The sequence below is a fragment of the Vicugna pacos genome, unplaced genomic scaffold, assembly GCF_048564905.1.
Source record: "Vicugna pacos unplaced genomic scaffold, VicPac4 scaffold_21, whole genome shotgun sequence".
Lineage (NCBI taxonomy): Eukaryota > Metazoa > Chordata > Mammalia > Artiodactyla > Camelidae > Vicugna > Vicugna pacos.
In genome coordinates this window covers 17,948,614-17,970,441 of record NW_027328742.1, presented here as the reverse complement: position 1 = coordinate 17,970,441, position 21,828 = coordinate 17,948,614, and the positions used below count along the sequence as shown (strand labels likewise).

At 35.0% G+C, this 21,828-nt stretch overlaps 1 protein-coding gene across 1 annotated transcript in view; it reads left to right on the top strand.

Annotated features, from left to right (window-relative positions):
- Positions 1–21,828, top strand: part of LOC140694372 (intermembrane lipid transfer protein VPS13C-like) — a 62,122-nt gene that overhangs the window by 3,884 nt on the left and 36,410 nt on the right. Inside the window, 17 exon segments of the mRNA XM_072957643.1 lie at positions 3–247; positions 1,407–1,636; positions 2,976–3,068; positions 5,804–6,169; positions 6,540–6,626; positions 7,914–8,069; positions 8,243–8,507; positions 9,138–9,298; positions 10,377–10,498; positions 10,983–11,277; positions 12,526–12,915; positions 14,417–14,521; positions 15,259–15,423; positions 17,055–17,183; positions 17,464–17,593; positions 17,709–17,712; positions 19,030–19,156. Coding sequence (XP_072813744.1) covers positions 3–247; positions 1,407–1,636; positions 2,976–3,068; positions 5,804–6,169; positions 6,540–6,626; positions 7,914–8,069; positions 8,243–8,507; positions 9,138–9,298; positions 10,377–10,498; positions 10,983–11,277; positions 12,526–12,915; positions 14,417–14,521; positions 15,259–15,423; positions 17,055–17,183; positions 17,464–17,593; positions 17,709–17,712; positions 19,030–19,156 — 3,070 coding nt within the window.

The following is a 21,828-nucleotide window of genomic DNA, read 5'->3' as shown; positions in this document are numbered from 1 at the left end:
AGAATGATTGATAAGAAGAATGGCCAAGATAACAGCTCTATGATTGACATAAATTACAAACAAGGGAAAAATGGAAGTCATATTGATGCTGTTCTTGACAAGCTGTATGTCTGTGCCAGTGTGGAGTTTCTGATGACTGTGGCAGATTTCTTTATCAAAGCTGTACCTCAGAGTCCAGAAAATCTGGCCAAAGAATCACAGATTCCAGTACGACAGACTGTCATGCCAAAAATCAAGATGGAGAAAGGTTAGCAGAATTTATCTGTTGTAGATGACAACTTGTCATGTATTTTAACAGAAATTACACACAGGAAAAAAAAAGAATTGGATAATTTAAGAATATAAAGTTACTCTTTTGAATTTAAATGTATTCAGTAGAATAACTTTAGTAAGGATAGATTTTTAAGAGAGAGGTGGAGTATATATATTGAATCAGGGCCAAGAAACCTCTGCTCTGGTTCCAGCTCTGCCACTAACATTTCTTTACTCATCCAGAAATAGAGGGAGTTAATAATCTGAGCCTGTGGTTGGCAGCCTGTTTTATAGAAAGGGAGTCTTATTCAAAGAAAATACTTGGAAGAATTATAGCATATTGAAGAGCAATTAAACAGATAAAAGCAGAAGGCGAGGGTATTGGAGGACCCAACGTGACAGCCCTGGACATCACCTCAGACTCTTCCAAGTCAGGAGAGGGGTTGCAGATGTCTGGTCTCCATGTATGCTGATGCCACTCCTTGACCCGTAAACCATTTATTCCAGTATTGCCGAATAAACCAATGATTTTCTCTGTTAAATTATAATTGTCTAAGGTCAGGCATTTTTCTCTCTAATGTGCAACTCAGCAAGATTGGAAAACTGCTGTTTACTGGGAAGGTCAGAATTTTATTTTTTCCTTTTACCTTTCTTAAACTGTGATCATGTGATATCTCTGTATTCATATATACATTTAATGTATTTATACTATAGATTGTACAACACGGAGTATATACTTCAGGATGAAATCAAAATAAACAAACAATATTGGTCTGTCTAGTTTATCAGGATCTCCTACCCTCCTCCTGATATTCCCCTCTCATTTCCCCTTCCTTGCTCCTGCAACGTGATGTAATATTCAGATATATATATACATGCACATTGATTCTGACAAAAAGAACTTCAAAACAAGATTATTTTTGTTAGGTCAAAGTGGGAATGATCCTCTTACAACAGGGATCAGATTGCACATAACCAGCATTTGTTAATAACCAGTTATCATTCATATTAACCAGTCAGTTATTAATATTGTTAATTTTACTGTATCCATAATAGGATATTAGATGCAACTTAGCAAATTATAGATAACATGTACACAAGTGACAAGGTTTACTTTACTAGAATGTTTATGGTTCCTATATTTGTTTCTTCAGATGACTCTGTAAGACCAAATATGACTTTAAAGGCCAAGATCACAGATCCAGAAGTGGTATTTGTTGCCAGTCTGACAAAGGCTGACGCTCCTGCTCTGACAGCCTCCTTCCAGTGTAACCTCTCTCTGTCAGCATCCCAACTCGAACAGAAGATGGAAGCCTCTGTGAGAGACCTTAAAGTACTTGCTTGCCCTTTTCTCAGAGAAAAGAGAGGAAAGAACATTACCACAGTACGAATTACCTTATATCCTGAGCTTGGATTGAAGGATGGCAGAAATGGTTGATTCATAGAATCGAGAATGTGAGAGCTCTGTAGGACTTCAGAGTATTTACTCCAGCTTGAGATTTTATGGAAAAGGATGTTGAATTGCAAAGATGTTAACTGATTTAGCCATGTCTGCTAGTGACAAAACTGTGTACTACCTCCAAACTCATTCTCATTATACCATCTTTCGCCGAACACTATTTGAATTTTAGTACAATACCACATTCCTCTTCAGCTGTTGCTTTTGCTCCCTACAGTACATCCAATGAATGAATGAATGAATGAAAAAATTCATTTGGAGTCATGTGACTGAAAGAGATTGTTTTGCTATATTACAAGTTAACTTCAATTATACTTTCACATTATTGTTGAAAAATATGATTTTAATTACCATACCGATTTTTAATGTTAAATTGGTAATTTTATGTTTAAGAGCATCATTATTTAATGTGACTCTTTTGCAGTGTTATTTTAAATAAAAAGAAATTTGTGGACAGAGTGACTTGCATAAGGAAATGCAGTGCTAAGCTTAGTTTATACTTTATCATGAAACATTCTTTATTGGGATCATCTTCTTTTGACATGTCAGCAGAAAGCTTATGCTAATCATTCTATTTAAAGCACATCCTAATTTTTTTAAAACTGAAAAGTTGTGCAGTACTAATACCCGCATTCAAGAGCGAGGTTACTTTATTTATTTCTTTGATGATATTTAAGTATATAGGCTTTATGGTTTTAATAAATCAAATTTGAAGATTTGAAATTTATTCTGATAAGGACCTTTGAGGAAATTGAAGACTGACATGTTGTTAATCATCTGGAAACTATTCATTTACCTACTTTACTATATAGTCTATTTTTAAAAGGTGTTAACAGAACTATTTGTTTAACAGTTTCGAGTGATTTAGTGATCATAAAAATTATAATGAAATGCCAGTTCCATTTCCTCATTTACCTTTTTGTAAGTGTAAGATCTTACCATAGTCTTTAGCTCATATCTTTTATAGATATCTTAAAGGTGTATTTTACACAGGGCATCATTTAAAAGTAATTTTATTTAGCAAAAGGAAACATTTTAAGCTTCTAATAGTAAATGTGCATCATTACTTAAGAACTTGGCCTAGAGGAATTGATCAGAACTGCTTAAAGTCCTTTAACAGTGGTCATGGACTTAGAGTTTGAAGGAGCCCTCACAAGAGAGTCTCTTATAATTTAATTTGCCTTTTTGATTTTAGTAATAGGTTATAGTTAAAGATCTCAAATTAAGTAAGACATGTTCATAAGTAAATTTTATTTGTTTCTAGATCTTACAGCCCTGTTCTTTATTTATGAAAAAATGTGCATGGACTTCAGGAAAAGAAAATATAGATATTAATGTTGAAGAAGTTATAATTAAGGTTAGTGCCTATCGTATTATTTGGGTGAAAATTATTATTTTTCCTATCTTTTGATGTCTGTCATATCTATAGCATTATGCTACTCACATATTTAGTAATGAATAAATACCTCTAACATTAAGAAACATTCTCATTAATGCAAATGTTTGTTTCTGTTTTCTTTGAAAGAGTGCAGTTGACCCTTGAACGATGTGGGGATTAGGAGTGCGTTTAACTTTGTAGTGAGCCCTCAGAATACTCGGTTCCTCAGTGTCTGCATTTCTCCGTATCTGAGGATCTGCATTTGTGGATCCAAACAACTGCAGATCTTGTAGTACCATTGTATTTACTATTGGAAGAAATCCATACATGAGTGGATCCCTGCAGTTCAAACCCATGTTGTTCAAGGGTGATCTGTACTTTTAAATGTGCACAAATGATCAGGATAGCTTTTATCTATTATATTTGCATGTGTGTTGGAGTTTGGGTTTGGAGGGGAGAGCAGACATGAAATGGGAAGGAAGGATGGGAAAATAAGGTTGCTGTTATTTTATTTGCAATAATGTATTTTTAGGTTTTTATTTGAGATAAGATTTGGTTGAATTAATAATTATGTGATTAAATGTTTTACTTGGTTTATAAAATATTTATAATAATAGATATATGCTAGAAATAAATTATTAGGATTTTTTTATCTGTTACATTTGAAGTATTGAAAAAAACAGTCAGTTCTTCAGTGGCATTCATAGTTTTTAAATATGATCTCATGGCCAATACAGATACAGAATACTTTCCAAAGTCTATTTCTCTCTCTGTCCAAAGGGCACAAAATTGAGGTGATTGAAAGCAATTCTGATAACAGCTTTATTATATAGGTGAATAACCAGTAGTGATGAAATGAAGGCTCGAAATAATGTCATTTGAATTACCATGTAAATAACAGCTTAGGTTTCTCTCAATATTTTAAATAGTAGATAGTCTTAGATTGCATTTTAACAGATTTGCTTTTCTAAAGACTTAAAGTGGTAAATGGGGGGAAGAACTTGAATTTGTATGCACTTTATCTGAGACATGGGTTAAGGTGCTGAGATTGTTCTGTTTCGTTATATGTCACTTTAGTCATTCAACAAACATTTTCTGAGCTTTTGCTGTGTGTAAAAAATGTCCTGTACATTAGGGATACATGTTCCCTGCATTCAAAAAACTTAATGACATATGTGAGAGATAGAAATGTGTCAACTGATTACAGCTTTCAGTGCTAGAGGCATGCACAAGGCGCTGCTGGGAGCACAGGCAGGAGCCTCCTGCTCAGACTAGGACATCAGAGAAAGCTGTAAGGAAGTGGGGCTTCTTGAACTGAGTTTTGAAAATCTGAGGGAGGTTAAATGGAGAAAGAGGGGAAGGGTTATCCAAGCAGAACTGACAACATGCCCAAAGGCAAAGGTTTGAAAAATCCTTTAAGGACTTGAGAGGGTGATCCCTTATGGCTGGAGAGAATGGCGTGGTGGAGTTGTAGGATTCAGAACACTAATTATAGGTGACATTAATAAGGCAAGGAGAAAAAGGATTCAGTTAAGTTTGGGAAGCAGTGCATGCTGGATCCTTCTTTTGGTGATGTAATCGTGTCGTTTTAGCATACTAAACGAGGAAGGGTTGTGAGAAGTGAACAATAAAGGAATCCACTTAACTTATTTAACCCAGTATTGCTCAAACTTTGGAAAACCATGGGTAACTAACTGATTGGACATCAGGTCACAAAAAGTTTTGAGTCCTAAGCTGAATAGAGTTTGAATCTTATCCTGAAGGTATGGGAAGTTGTTGAGGATTTTAAGCATAGGAATGACACGCTCAGATTTGAATTTTAGAAAATCATGTGGAGGGTGGGCTGATACAGTGTTGACCAGACATAGAAGAAATCTTTACTGCTGTAGAACTAAGGCACGATGATTGGAATGAAGAAGTGAGCAAAGATAGGATCCAGAGATAATAGGAGGTAGAATTTGCAAGTCAGGGTGAAAGGGGGTCCGTGGTGATTCTCAGGTTTCCTGTTTCAGTGAGAAAAATGAAAACCATGTTTGTATATCTTTTTTTACATTTTTTATAAATTTTTTATTGAAGTATTGTTTGTTTGCAATGTTGTGTTAATTTCTGGTGTACAGCAGAGTGGTTCAGTTATACATACGTATATATTCTCTTCATATTCTTTTTCATTATAGGCTATTACAAGGTATTGAATATAATTCCCTGTGCTGTATGTAGTAGGACTTCGCTTTTTATCTATTTTATTTTTTTACTTTTTGTTTTTATTAAAGTGTAGTCAGTTTACAATCTTGTATCAGTTTCTGGTGTACAGCATAATGTTTTAGTCATACATACATATATATATACCGTGTGTGTTATCTTGATGAGGATCACACACTTAGTTTAGATAATGTAGCTGGGTGAAAAATGTAAAATTCAATTACACTTCTACATTCTTCTATTCACGTAACACTGTTTTACTCTGAATTGATTAACTTTAGATTTTGACAGTTGACACATTAGTTACTTAATTCTAGATAACCTGGGCAGAGGTCACTGTTATGAGGTTAGTTGACTTGACACATGATTTTGTGTGTTCTTCTCTTTTGTTTTCCTTAGTTATGAATTTAATGTAATTAAAATTTTAATTAGTTACTTAAAAATTTTTGTAGTATGTATTAATTCTTCTCATCTGGGAAAGAATTCTAAAAATTTTCCTGCTTTCTTTTTTGAAGATTTCACCCATAATTCTTAATACTGTGATGACAATAATGGCTGCTATGTCTCCAAAGGCAAAAGAAGATGAATCCAAAGATGTGTCTAAGGAAACAGAAAATCTCTGGGGCATCAAATCCATTAGTGATTATAACTCTTGGTTTCTTGGTGTTGACATGGCAACAGAAATAACAGAGAATTTCAGAGACATTGAAACTCCATCGATAGAGGAAAATTGTGCTGTTGTTGTGAAGTCAGTTCAAGTTACCTTAGAATGTGGCCTTGGGCATCGAACTGTACCTTTATTATTGGCGGAGTCTAAGTTTTCAGGAACTATTAAGAATTGGACTTCCCTGATGGCTGCTGCTGCTGACATGACACTAGAGGTATGACCACATCATTTAGTACTTGCAGCGGCTCCTTCTCAAAAGTACAATTGAAAAATTGAGAAGTGAGCTTTTTTTGGTTGTATGAACATAGCAAGTATATATAAGAATAGATAGTACATTCTAACAGAATTTGTTGTTATGTAGTATTATTTATTTGGTCATTTTTTAAGGTTCTTTTGCTAAATAATTTGTTTATGGCAGTAAAGTAAGAGAGTAAAAGAATATGCACCCTCTTTACATATATTCTTTGTGTCAAAAGTGTGCTGTTAAATTGTTATTGACATGCAACAACTGCTTAATATTTTCCATGTAGAAATATGTAATTAAATTTGAAAGACTCTCTTATTATAACTCTGTGCCTTTCCAGGTTCATTATTACAATGAGACCCATGCTGTCTGGGAGCCACTGATTGAAAGAGTGGAGGGGAAAAGACCATGGAATTTAAAGCTTGCTGTAAGGAAATCATAAAATATTATTATGTAGGCTGACATTAAGCACATTCATTTATATGTTTTCTTTAGTTCAGAGATTCTCAGGATGTGGTCCAGGATCTTTGAGGCCCTTTCAGAGGATCATGGGATCAAAATTATTTTCAGGATAATATTCAGACTTTATCTATCATTTTCATTCTCATTCTCTCATAAGCATACAAAGGCGTTTTCCAGAGACTTTGTCGTTTTGCAGTGGAATGAATACAGAAGCAGCAATGAGAGTGCCCCTCTCTTCTCTGAAGGCAGCCACTAAAGAGATTTGTAAATGCTCCTCTCCTCACTGTGTATTTTTAACACTTACTTCTCTTCAAAATATTGTTTTAACATGTAATTACTGTTTTTAAGTGAATATTTAAAATGTTCTCAGTTTAGTTTCTCATAGATACATACTGATAGATATAACCCACGTAAATGAAGCTCTTTGGAATACTCAATCATTTTGAGACATCAAAAAATTCAAGAATTTTTGAATTGAATCCTCTGTGCTATCTCCTTATGGTACTGCAGAATCCTAGAAACCAAAGCACGTCTCTCTAGATTAACAGGAACATAAGTATTATACCCTTTACAAGTTGTAACAGCACACCTGTCTAGGGCAGCCTGACTCAGGTGTGAGAGAGACACTGAAGCTGACTCAGCAGATTCTTATATTAAAGATGAGCAGTCATTTAACCTGTGTCCCAATTTCCTCTCAGTAAAGTGGGGGTGATACTTCTGACCTACCTCTCTGTGGAACGGGCAGGCTAATAAAGAATATTTTATAAGGCTTTTGAAATGCTATTAGAACAAAAGCTAGGATGGAATCTGATGGCTGGCTGAAAGCTTGTATTACTTATTTATCGGTGTTACTGGAAAAAGTAAAAGGAATTGCAGATGTTATTTCCAGCGAGGATCAGTGTAGACTTCAGGGTCATCTTAGCGTGCTCATCAACACATGATGACCGTGAGTCAAGTGACACTGGGAAAGTAGCTTTCTCTGGGGAGCGCCCAGGAGATAAATGTGTTAGCTCACTTGGAGTGGTTTCATGGCACAGTTCTGAACATTTCCCTAGTGTTGATTACACACCAAAAGAAAGAATGCTGATCTGTACTAATTTAAGGTGAAGCACTGCATATTTTTGAAAATGAGACTTTTGAGGAGTCTTAATATAAAATGACTAGGTTAAGAACATTTAACTCTACTGAGAGTATTTTAATTTTATTGTTAATTGGCCAATAAGTTACATTTATTTTGTGTTTATCCCCGTAGGTAAAGAACAATCCAGTCCAGGATAAAAGTTTGATGCCAGGAGATGATTTTATTGTAATTCCTGAGCCACAAACAGAAGTTGGTATTTCTTCAGGAGACACAATGAATATAACAGTATCCAAAAGTTCTCTTACTGTTTTCAACAATTTAGCAAAGGTATGTTTGCTTCTTTCTTTCAGTATTTGAAACAGAATTTTGAATTGAGATGTGTGGATTTTTTTTTGTTTGTCCTGAAAATTAGTTTCTAAATAATGTGTAGTCACAGTGTAATTTTTGAAAAAAATTTGAGCTCTGCAAAAATGTTATTGTGATGTTGTGTTCCTTTTCAGGGTTTTTCACAGGGCGCTGCTTCTACTTTTGACTACTCTTTAAAAGACAGGGCGCCTTTTACAGTAACAAATTCTGTAGGTGTTCCCATTAAGGTACAGCCCCATCATAATCTCAGAGTGATGGGCTCCCCTGAGAAAAGTGGTGTTTGTGATCTTGATGCTGGTCAGAGTTTGGAACTGGAGTATGCCAGCATGGAACCTTCACATCAAGGGAAACTGTCCATACTGAGCCGTCAAGAAAGCTCCCTCTTCACTCTGACCTTTGGTATGCTGCTTTATTTTTAAAGGCACCTTTGGAATTGCTGGTGTCGGCTTATTTCTGATAAAAGTGTGGAAAAATATTTTCCTCCAGATACCTTGAGAGACAACATTTCTAAAGGCTTGAAAGAAATAGTTGATAAACTTTTGTCGCCTGTTTTCTTCCTCTAAACTTGAGAAAATTTAACTTGATTAATTTAAGAATTACTTTAGAAAACCAGATTATTTCTTTGTACTTAAATAGTACAGTATTTAGTATGCTTCAGAAAGGATGGGAGCTCAAAGAGAAGAGAAAATAACTGTATTTACAAGTCCTAAAATGTTGGCAGTAATTATCACCATCTCAGAAAAGGGCTTTTTTTTTTTTTTTTTTGCTATACAGTTGAGAAGATGAGGAACAAGGTGGATTTTGTTTGTTTTAATACATTTAAAACCCCAAGAGAAATTGTCTTGGTTAAAAAACTTTACAATAATAGTTTCTTTTCTTTGTTAGTTCCTGTGTCTTAGAAAAACGTTTTGTGTGGTCGTCATTTCTAGTCATGAGGCAGAACACTCTGGTATTTTGAGGTACTGCTGGTGATTGTATCTTATAAAAATATAAGTAAGTTAATATTTGGAATGCTTCTCACTTACTTAGCACCACATGGATATACAGAAGTTGCAAAAGTCCCCGTTGCCAGACCTGGACGGCGGTCGTATAATGTATACAATCCCAGTGCCAGTCATTTTGACTCACTCGTGGTACAAATTGATGCAGCTGAAGGGAATAAAGTAATTACCCTTCGTTCTCCTCTGCAGGTAATGCATAAAGGTGAATTGTGCCCTGTTAGTATATCAAGAAATAGTAAATCATTTGGCTGAATATAGGAATATAGTAAAACTTTATTAGGTCAATGCTGATTATTCAGAAATAAATAATAGATTGAACTGACTGCTCTTTCCTGTATTACAACATACTTTTGTAATATTCTTCATCTTAAGTCGCTGATAAAACACGCTTTGTTTTGTTTTTTTGGGTTTTTTAAATTGAAGTATATTTGGTTTACAGTGTGATAAAACACTCCCATTTTGTTGTCTCCTAGGTTTAAAATTAATGGGAATTTTTGTCTATTCCTTTAAAGATTCAGAACTAAAGAGTATTATAATACTAGCTGGCTGTCAAATAGGATAACACTCCATCTCTTTGTATTGTATTTTTCAAGTATGTGTGAAGGAATATTGGAATGATCTCCCCAGAGGAGGGGAAAAAAAACTTGAGCTTGTTAACCTGTGTAAATATTTTTTTCTACCTTTAAGGCATTGTCCATTTTTCTTTTTTCTGTGCATCATTTTAGATTTCAGTATATGGTCAGCAAAAGAACATTTCTTCCTACCTGTAACATCAGATGAAAATGAAAAGATTTCCAACTTTGACCATTGTTGTCTCATAGTTTGCTATTACACTGTAGTCAAGAAAAGAGAGTTGCACTATATTTATTTACCTCATATTTCCTTTGCTGTCCTTTTCTGTCTAGTCACATGGTACACTGAATCAAGGTTGTAATGAAGATAGTAGTATGGCTGAAATCCTCAAAAATTAATACACATTTGAAAAATAATATAATTAACAATAAATTTCAGTATGTAATATACAAAGCATGTGAATATCCTAATAATTTTCAACTGTCACTTAAACAGTTTCAAGTTTCATATATATTTAGATAGGTAGGTAGATAGATAGCACTTAAATATCTTAACATTTTTCAGCTACCATAAAAATATCTTCCCCTATTGGAGTTGAAAATGTTTAGATTCAAAAGTAATTGTGTGCAACTCACGTTTTTCTTCTGAACTTCTACATCTTTTAAAACAACTTGTATGTCTTTTTATCCAACAGATTAAAAACCATTTCTCTATTTCATTCATCATCTATAAGTATGTTAAGAATGTCAAGCTGTTGGAGCGCATTGGAGTAGCCAGGCCTGAAGAGGAGTTCCACGTCCCTTTAGATTCATATAGGTGGGTACTTCCTTGAATGTACTAAGCTATAGAAGGGTCATAATATATATATTTTAATTCTGTAATTTAAGGGTCCATATTCTAGGAAGAAATAATCTCATGTTCTTAATTATCTGAAGATCTGAAAAAGCCATTTGTAAGACGTAAAGGAATACATTCATATTATTACTGAGTTTACCAGAATGAAAATTTCTTGTTGTATATTTGATGTTTTGGAATTTTTTGAGACTCATTTTTACTCAATTGCTTTGTATTTGAAATGACTTTTTTTTTTTTTGGTCATTTTTTACAGAGTGTTTTTTTCCCAGAAGGTTCCTACATGAGTTAGCTATGTTTCTTAACCTTTCTTGACCTTGTTTTTCTCACCTATAAAAATAGGAATAATAGTACCTAACTTGTAGAGTTATCAAGAAGATTTAATGAGATTCTTTTTCTTAAGTTCTCAATAAAAACTTCCCCCCCCTTCTGTTTTCTTCTTCTGTAGATGTCAGTTGTTTATTCAGCCAGCTGGTATCTTGGAGAATCAGTACAAAGAATCCACCACCTACATTTCCTGGAAGGAAGAACTTCATAAGAGCAAGGAAGTCAGATGTGTGCTGCAGTGTCCATCAACAGAAGTCAACTTTTTACCTCTCATAGTCAATACAGTTGCTCTGCCTGATGAATTAAGCTATATTTGCACACATGGGGAGGACTGGGATCCAGCTTACATCATTCATCTTTATCCCACTGTTACTTTGTGGAATTTTCTCCCATACGCTCTAACATATTTACTTGAGGTATGTTATTTGACTTTTATTATTGCATGGAGTGAATTCTAAGGGTTTTTTTTTTAGGGTATTTTTAGTTGAGGTCAGGGTTTTACATCACATAATGGTAATGCTTTAATAATATTAATAATAGCAAGAACTAGTATAGCATCTACTCTGTGCCAGCCACTGTTTTGTGTGCTTTGCATATATTAACACATTTAATCCTTTCAGTAACCTCCTGAAGATGAGGAAACTAAGTCATAGAGGGGCTGACAGCCCGAGATCCCAATAGATTGTAGAGCTGGGATTTGAACCTAAGCAATTTGACCCCTTATTCTCCACCACTGAACTCTGCTGCATCTGCTATAAATTCATACTTATAACAATCTCTTTATTGACTAAGTAAAATTCTATTAGCTAAAGTATGGGAAAAACCAGTGAGAAAATATTTCATCTGAATTTATTATAAAGTTAATTTAAAAATTTTTATTTTAAAGTGATGATTTTTTGGTTCAAGTTTCTTTGGACTTAAAAATAATTACTATCTGTCTTAAATATTAGGGAACATTTTCTAGTCATGAAGTCTGATAAACACCTTTAAATTTCTACATGCTGCAACATTTCAGAATACAAAAATCTGAAAAGTGCTTGGAACCTATGTTAGTTTTTTTTTTTTTAATCTGATGATAAGCCGTCCCTGAGTTGTGGAGAATAAAGTTAGTTAGATGAACTAAGTAGTATTTATACAAGAGAAGCTTTCAGTAAGGAAGCTTGATTTATTATGTTGCTGTTACTCATTTTTAAGATGGTTCCACCTCAGGTAGCTTGTCAGAATAGTTTGATATCACTTTCCTTATTCTGTTTATATGAGAACCACTAGGCATGGTTTGTGAGTAGAGGAAGAAGCTGAAGCCCAGATAGTTAAGTGGTTTGTTCAAGGATGTAGCTCTCGGTGGAAAACAGCTAGTGTCCCTGAATCCAGCCTTTGATTCTTGGCAGAGGTCCGACTTTTTCTCAGAACTTACAGCCATTGGCCTGCTAGTGGCCAAAAGACAGTTTCTGCCTTTGGCTATGATACAGTGTTTTCCTTTTAGTCCTTAGTAAATGATGGGCATTTATACTATGTCAACATGGTGGTACTATGAACAGTTGTCAATTAATCTGAATCTGGTAAGTTATTATTGTATGTATAAAATATGGAAGTTACAAGTTACTGCAAAGGTTTTTTTTTTTTAAATTAGTAAGCAGATTGAGTTTTTGTCTGTTTGTTTTTAGGGAACAGCAGAAACCCATGAGCTAGCAGAAGGCAGTGCTGCCGATGTTCTGCATTCAAGAATCAGTGGGGAAATAATGGAACTGTTTCTGGTGAAATATCAGGGCAAAAACTGGCGTGGATGTTTCCGCATACATGATACACTTCCTGAATTCTTTCTTGTGTGTTTTTCTTCTGATTCCGCTGAAGCGCTGACCGTCGACCTGTCAGTGCATGTCAAGCGCGTTGGCAGCCAGATGGAGCTGTCCGTCTTTAGTCCTTACTGGCTCATCAACAAGACTTCTTGGGTGCTCCAGTACCGTTCAGAAGATATTCATGTCAAACATCCAGCTGATTTTAGGGATATTATTTTATTCTCCTTCAAGAAGAAGAACATTTTTAGTAAAAATAAGGTGTGTTTTTGTCGATGCAACAAATTACTTATTTATTATTTACTTAATGCCATACTTACCTGTTTGCTAGGTGCCATTGGTATGAATTAGGTCCAAGAGGACTTTTAAGGAGTGTGTCATCGAGTGGGTGTCAGGAACTAAAAACAGTAGCTTCCCGAGGCCGAGTTACCCTTTCCTCCAGGGCCCCTAGAATTACTGCTCTCCTTGAAGTAGTGTCAAGGAGAAAGCTTGATTTTATGTAGTTTACCAGTGATGAAGCAACATTTCAAAAGACAGAGCAGCTGAATTTGGTTTAACTGAGCCTTCCTGTGTGTGAAGCACAGAGACAGGCCTTTGAGAGAGAAACCTAGTGCCTAAGGCCTGATCGTTGGTTCTCTGGTCCCTTCTTTCCTTTCAGACTCCTGTCTCGGAATGGTTAACCACACACTTTCCCAAGTACTTACTTCTAGGCCTCTGTGTAGCTGCGCTCTCTGCCTCCTTCTCTGTGTTTTCCCTGTGTGCCTCATGTTCTCTGGTTGTCTGCTCTTCATCCTCTGTCATTCTGCTCTTTCCTGACACATGTGAAGGATTGTCTGACCAGCAAAAATGGGGCTAGAGATCACATCCATGTTCTCTCAGAGCAGTGCTTCTCAAATTTCAGGGTGCATTAGAATCACCTAGAGGGCTCTGAAAACACACTGCCGGGTTGTGCCACCATAGTTGATGCAGTAGGTCTGGGAAGGGTCTGAGAATCTGCACTTCTCACAGATTGCCAGGTGATGCCAATGATGCTGGTCCCGAGACCACTCTTTGAGGACCCCGTCCGAGAGTGTTGCTGAATGCTTGGTATTGTAATTACCTGTTTATGTGTCTGACCTCTGGTTGGCCTCAGGTTTTTTAGAATCTAGTTGGGTACAAGGAGGTTAATACAGGAGCACAGTTAAATCTCTTCTGTAAAACTTATTTAATCCCATAGGTAGATATAAACTTTTTGATAGCATTTTATACTTCTTATATGGGTGTTATCACATTGAGTCTTGCATAAGTTTTAGTATTTATTTCCTGTCTCTCTGTTTAATCGGAAGCTCGTTGGAGACAGGAACTGTGTCTTCCATTCTGCTTATCACAACACTTTTCATCTGCTGTTTGCTGAATACTGTTAAAAGCACAAATTCTCTATGTGCTGAAACTTTAAGAATTTGTTAGCTCTCTATCAAAAGTCTAACACTGGAAAATATCATTTTATGTTATAATTCCTGTTTAACTAACAGAGGATCTCATTGGTAAACGTCTTTGAATTCACTGTTCTCTTTGCAGAGGTGAATAGGAAGGTCGGAGCTCTGCTTTTATTATATTGGCCCTTAGAGTTTCTCTGGTTGTTACCCATTTGCAATACGACTTTGATTGTTTTCCTGTATCTCATGTACTCAATAAATTTCTAATGGTCTAGCAACTTTCCATCAAATAAAATGAATGTAGTGTTTTAGATTTCTTATGTGATGGTTTGTGTTCTCTGGTGTAGGTACAATTAAAAATTTCAACAAGTTCCTGGTCCAGTTGTTTTTCATTGGATACGGTGGGAAATTATGGGTGTGTGAAGTGTCCTGCCAACAACATGGAATACCTGGTAAGATTTTGCTTGCTTGTTTACCATTGACTTCATTCACTTTTTCTTCAGTTCAGTAAAGGAGCTGGACCCCAAGGGGTACAGAGATGTGAATTTTGAGTGTTATGTGGAGGACTGTTACGTCTCTCCTCAAATTTCTGTGGCCACTAGTATCAAAGCAAAACCTAAATTTGTCAAAGCTTAAGACAGTGAGTGGCAAGTAAGCAACTTGGTAAATATTCAGAATATACTAGAATCCTCACTCCATACCACTCCCTGCCAAATGTTTCTTAAATTTGACTGAAAATTTGAATAATCGGACGTTAGTTGACTTATTTTATTACCACTTTGAAATTTTTATTTTATTTTTATTGACAGCAGAGATAATAAATTAGCAACACTTGAGCTTCTAAATTAATTGTAAAATAATTTATTTTGGAATGTTAAAAATAACAAATTTTTAAAAATGAAATCTGTTATTGCAAGTCATCATTAGTTAAATAACTGATTGATATTTCTTGAATTGATTTCTGATGGAACCAAACTATGGAACCAAAATTTTTCTTCTTAGTGAGAAGATAATCAGTCATGGACCATGTCTTATAGTAGTTACTTTATTTAAGAAATCTTATTTTAAAATACTGTGAGAAGTCTTTGTGTGAATGGGGTGTGTGTGTGTGTGTGTGTGTGTGTGTGTATTTTAAAGGAGCTGTATAAAGTACTGGGAAATGGTAAGCCTGTTTGTTTCTTTTCCACAGGTTGGTGTTAGCATCAAAATGAGCAGTTTTAATCTTACACGAATAGTTACTTTGACTCCCTTTTATACAATTGAGAACAAGTCATCATTGGAACTGGAAGTTGGTGAAATTGCATCAGACGGCTCAATGCCAACTAATAAGTGGAACTATATTGCTTCTTCAGAGGTAAAATTTTCCTTTCATATAACTGGCTTCTAGAATGTATAAATAAAGACAGACATGTAAATAACAATTACATATATCTCTTTGTCATACTTACTTTGTTACCATATTTGTGTTTTAAAATATAATAGCCAGCTTTAAAACTTTTCTTTCATACTGTAAACATATATTAAAAAAAGAAGGAAATTGTTGATATTATTTACCACTAACCAGTCTAGACTGTTAACACTCATTCTCTAGTTCTTCCTGTATGTATAAACATGGACATGGACTGTAAAAAGTATATAAAGATAATGCACTATGTATTGTCTCAATAGTCAAGATAATGTCTTTGTATTTAAGAAGCTTCTAATCTTGTTGGAGGGTGTAAGACTCATACACATTAGTACATGGAGAAGAAGATAGTATATGGTAAGTTATAGGTGGTTATGGAATCTCTGAATAGATGAGCTGGAAGTTTCCTTGAAAATTTCCAAGAATTCAGGCCCTTCACTTTACAGAGAAGAAAACTGAATCTCATACTGTTCAAAAGTCAGTTAAGTCTTTGCAGCTTGGTATCATTGTGGTGGTCTAGATCAAAAGGGAAAGTTTCATGGTAGAGCTGGCATTTGAACTAAACTTTGCAGACTCAGTAAGATGTAAGGTGAAGACAATGAGGAAAAATTGGGGAGAGGACAGGTGCAAAGACAGGCATTAGCACTTGAATTTGCCCGCGTTTTCAACCAAACCATCTGACTTAAGGATAGAACCATTCTTCTGTACATCTCAAAAAAAAAAGATTCTAAAATTATTTTTAAAAATACTTAGCAGAAAGCTCAAGAGGAGGGATTCCAGTTACAATACAAAGAGCTCTAAGAGGCGTGGGCTTCCCAAGGCACTTGGAATGATCTCCACAGACTTGGCAACAAATAAATGCTCCTTATCTTTTTATCTGTGATGTGAGTTTGACAGCAGTAGTATAGAATAGATAGAATAAATAGAATTTACCCCGTATTCTCTAGCAGACGGGACTTCTGTTTTAGGAACTAAAATCTCAGTTTTACAGATAAGAAAACCAAGGCTTTAAAAGGTGTATGATTTGATCAAGGCCAAACAGGTAGGAGGATAGTGTCAGGACTACAGCAATGTCCTCTGCCTTCAGTTGTCTTTCTGGCTTATCTAGAATGAGATACTCTGTGAAAGAATTCATAGTGCATTAAGGAATTAAAATGAGATACACATAAAAGAAAATGTTATTAAGATAATAATTTTTAAATATTCAAGATATTTGAGACATTTTAATAGCACTTGTTTCTCATATTGTAATTATTTCATAAGTTAGTAAAGACTAATGTATCTATTCTTCTTTGGTTTCATAAACAATTATTAGATTGTCAAAAATCTTGGATGTGGAGGGACTATTTTAAGAAACTTAGTAATAATTGAATCGTGATCAGATTTAGAATTGAAAATTTTATTAGCCACTGTCTCATTTATACCCTAGTATTGTTTTTGTTTTTGTTTTTGTTTTGACTGAACTGCAGTCAGTTACAATGTGTCAATTTCTGGTGTACGGCACAATATCCAGTCATGCGTTTACATACATATATTTGCATAGTATTAAGACTGATTGATATTAACTTCTATATTTTCAGTACCTCCCATTTTGGCCTGAGAAATTTTCGGGCAAACTTTGTGTGAGAGTGGTGGGCTATGAAGGATCCTCCAGGCCATTCTTTTACAACCAGCAGGATAATGGCACTTTATTAAGCTTAGAAGATCTGGTAAGTTTTCATGTTTTAGAATAAAATGTCTTTGATTTTTAAAGTTTGCTTTAAAATATTTTATTAAAACATGCTGTAAAACATACTGATAATTATTTGAAGGAGTTGGATGTCAATATATAATGCCATACATACATTTGTAAGAGATCAGAGCCAGTGTGCATTTCAGTAAGAACTTAAGAAAACAAATGTTTTTAATCTATACAACTGATTGAAATTCCAGATGTAACGTGTGCAGTTTAAACCAATACTTCAACATACTTTTTTTTTTCTACTATAGAATGGGGGTATCTTGGTGGATGTAGATATTGCTCAGCATTCAACTATCATAAGCTTTTCTGATTACCATGAGGGATGTGCACCTGCCCTAATAATAAACCACACACCATGGGACGTCCTCACATACAGAGGTATGGAAAAAAAGGGCTCCTGGAAAATCGGACTTGCTTTTACGGGTCCACAGTGCCTTCTAGGAAATACGTGGAGCTAGATGTGTTTCATATTCCACATGTTTTCAGATTTTAGAAAGGTAATAGGGAACACATGCTATTTATTACTAAAACCCCCAGCAGGTTTTGAGTCAGTCTTTAACCAAACATGTTAATATTTCTGCAGCAAATCTTTGCATATTCATAACAAGTGGAATAAATAAAACTTAATAGTTTCATGTCTGCTCAGATCAAGTTTTGTTGCCAAATGACTTCTGACACCAAACTTAGAGAAGAATATTTGGACTTCTGGAGCTTGTTCAATTTCTGAATTGTGTATAAGGAATTGTGAACCTCTTTAAGCATTATCATTCTTTTGTAAGCTGGTGATGCTCAGTGAACCTCTCCCTATAAATCCATATCTAGATTTTTTTGAGGGAGTAGTAGTAGAAGAAGATTAAGTAAGAGAGCAGAAGATTAAAGAAAATTAAAGTAAGTAAATAGTGTTGAATGTATAGTACAGGTTAATAGAGATTTTGTTCTTGCCTTGCTATCATTTGGCTTGGACGATGCCATTAAATAATGATATAACAGATAGCTTTAAATCCTTAAAATATATGATATGTGTTTGCAAAGAATTATTATCATAAATCTGCAAGGCATTATTTTATACATTTATATGTATAAATAATCATAGAAATAAATATATATATTAAAAATAATGCTTTGCAGATTTACCTATTCTTCACTCTCATGGCTTGAATCTGCTGAGAGATTTAAAAGCATAGATTGGGATTAAAACCTAACTGAGTTACTTTTTATTTTATTGTAGTTATCTGGAAAGTTTTTTGTATTTTTGAAACCAGTACTTGTTAAACTTAAGGATCAATATGAAGATCTCTTGGAAATCTTGTTAAAATGCAGATTCGCATTTAGCAGGTTTTAGCTGGGGCCCCCAATTTTGCCCTTTCTAGCAAGCCTAGAATGCTACAATGGTATGGACCCATTTTTCTTCTCTCCGAGACTCATATTTCTTATGCATTGCATTTGATCAAAAGTCTTAAATTTAAGCTCCAAGTGAAGTTCTTCAGCTACTAAAAAATTTACTATTCACAGCCTTTTCTGTGGGTGATCTCTGATGTACCACTCACTTCACCTTAATGAATTCCATTAGTGTGATCTTGTCTGGATCAGTTCAGGGTATACCTTCAGAAAGGGCAGTATTCTTGTCCCTCAAGCTTCAAAATCATTAGCTTATTGGACATTTTAGGTTACTTATTTTTAGACAGAGTTGTGTTTTGTTAGCAAAGGCAGTTCTATAAGATGTTTGTTTCAATCCCCTCCTCAGTAAGCCACAGGTCCTGTAGGATTCTCGAGGCCAGGGTATTTTAATCTTCCCTCTGTTGCTTGTGTTTCAGGGGGTCGCAGGAAGAAATGGTACTGCTGCCAAGACAGGTTTGACTCTTTGCCTGGGCAGATCCTACTGGTACCAGAAAACTTACATGGACTTACGCAGCAAATACTGGGAAACATGATCTGTTAAAGGTATCATTTGATGTGAACGAGTATTATGCTATGAGGTACCTCATAGCAAAGGGAGTAGACACATTAGCTTCACAAAGTCATCTCCGTCCTTACTGAACTAAAAAGTGGAAGTAAAATTTCAAAATAAGTTGCTTTTGGGCTTTAGATTGCAGATAGTCCATACCAATATTTTCTCCTAAGAGAAAAATAATTTTCAGTTAAAATAATTTATTTACAATTTAAATAGTAGGCCTGCTTCATCTTTCCCAAGTAAATACCAGTAAAGTGCTTCTTTATTTCCTTTTATTTAAAAGGAAGGAATTTTAAGACTAAGTGAAAAAAAACTTCATGTACATACCACTGTTGGCTGTGAGGTTTTTAGACATGATTTCGCTGTTAAGGCCATGTGTTTTGTTAATTAAAGGAGTCTGACAGTATGCAAATTACCCCATATAAGAAATTTAAGGAAATATTTATTGGAACAACGTTTAGATAGCTGAATTAACTAAATATGTTATTTCTTAGAGTCTTAGACTTCGGAAAGGGCTTAAGAATCCGTCTGCCAGCCTCCCTCTAGTACAGGCATTGCCCCTCCGTGAGTGGTAGGTCATCTGGTTTCTGTAGGAATATATCCTGTCATGAAACTATCATGAGAAATTCATACTGTGTCATATTCCATTGTCTGATAATGCCAGTTGTTAAATAGAGCTTTCTTGACTCCTTTCAAATGGTAATTGGCCAACAGTGACTGAACTATCCTCTCCTGTTTCCCTCTGAAATACCCATAAGAGAGACAGACTTACCCACTTTTGAAAAATCAGACTGATAGTTATGGGATTCTTGAAGTGATTTTCACATGGCAGTTTGATGGAGCTCTGTTGCCTGCTTGTGCTTTACTTTTTACAGCAGAAAAGCTCTCAGGGTTTTTAAGTGTTAGATAGAAGCTGAAATTCCCCAATACTCTTAGCCCTCTGGCTCAGAGATACAGTGGCTCTACCAGGGGTCTGTCTGTGCTGACGGTACTTTCGTTCCACTCACATGTAATGCTCCCCAGCAACCACAGCTCCCAGACGGTAGTGTCCAGGCCCTGGAGGGAGAGTGGGGAGAAGTGGGAATGGCATCCTGCAGGAGATGGTCAAAGTCTGCATGATGAGGCAGAGTCAGAAAGAACCTGATACTAGTGTATGCACGGGATTGTGGCTTTAAAAGTTTATCTTCTGATTGGTGTTAAGAGAACCAGGCAGTAAGAAGAGTAGATAATCACCCCTCAGTCAGCCGGTAACCTGCCAGATGATGAAACCGAGCTAGAAGCCAACCAGTTGTCCATTTCTTGTCCGCTGGGTTGATCTGAGCAGGGAGTTCTGCTCAGGCCCAGGTGGACATGAGAAGGGCTTTCAAAGAAAATGCATATAGTATTGGAAAACACTTTTCTCAGTAAGTGTGAATAAAGAGGAAGAAAATCATGGGTTTTATGAAAAAAATACTTCCACAGAAAAGTGTAGCATTTCCCTAAATATTCAGACGATGATTATGCTTCTGAAAACTTTTTTACTGCAGGAGGACCAGAGAAAATTTTCAGAATGTATGCCTGGGATCCTCAGCTAAGTTTTAAAGATACGACAACTATGAAATAGAAAAAAGCATGGTGAAATAAAAGACAAAGACAACAAAATAAAGTGAAAGGGGAGCAGGGAAACAATATGTTCTGAATATACTATATTGGCACCATTTAATCCTGAATTTTAATTAAGGAAGTGTAGATCAAAAATTATGTTTTTTTTTTAAAGATACCACCTAGTAGAACTAAAATCAATGACAAAAGAATTCTAAAACAATTGAGAAAATGAAAGTAAAGAAAAATTTGCCCTTTATAATAAAAGAAGGAAACCTAAAGAAGTCTGTAGTAAGTGGCAAATGGCTTTCATTGAGTATATATCATGTGTTAATGCTTGTCATATTATTATCACTAAGTCTTATGATTGGAACTTGGAACCGCTGGTTAGAATTTGAAACCAGGTCTGTCTGACTTCGCAATCCATGAACTTTTCCCAGCAAACCATGCTTCTCATCAATTATGTCAGTAAATGAAATGGTTTAAATTTTCCTATTGAAAGACCACATTCAAACTCTTAATTTTTCCCTCCTTCCCACCCCAGTTTCCCCTTTGGTAGCTGTAAGTTTGTTTTCTGTGTCTTTGAGTCTAATTCTGTTTTGTAAGTAAGTTCATTTGTATTATTTTTTTAGATTCCACATATAAGTGATAAGTTAGGAGTTTGGGATTAACACGCACACTACTGTATATAAAATAGGTAAACAACAGTGACCTACTGTACAGCACAGGGAACTATATTCAGTATCTTATAATAACCAATAATGGAAAAGAATCTGAAAAAGAATATACATATTACATATATTATATATTATATACTATATATGTTTATAAATAAATATTTATACTATGTATATTTTTGTATACATAATATATGTAAACTGAACCACTTTGCTGTACACTGGAAACTAACAAACATTGTAAATTAAGTATAATTCAATTAAAAAATGGATGGTTTTACAAAAAGACCACATTCAGATGAAGCTAAAAAATAGTTTCTAACCATATGCTACTTACAGGAGATCTGTTTTAACTGAATTAACACAGAAAGTTAAAAGCATGAGGAGATAGTAAAGATATAACA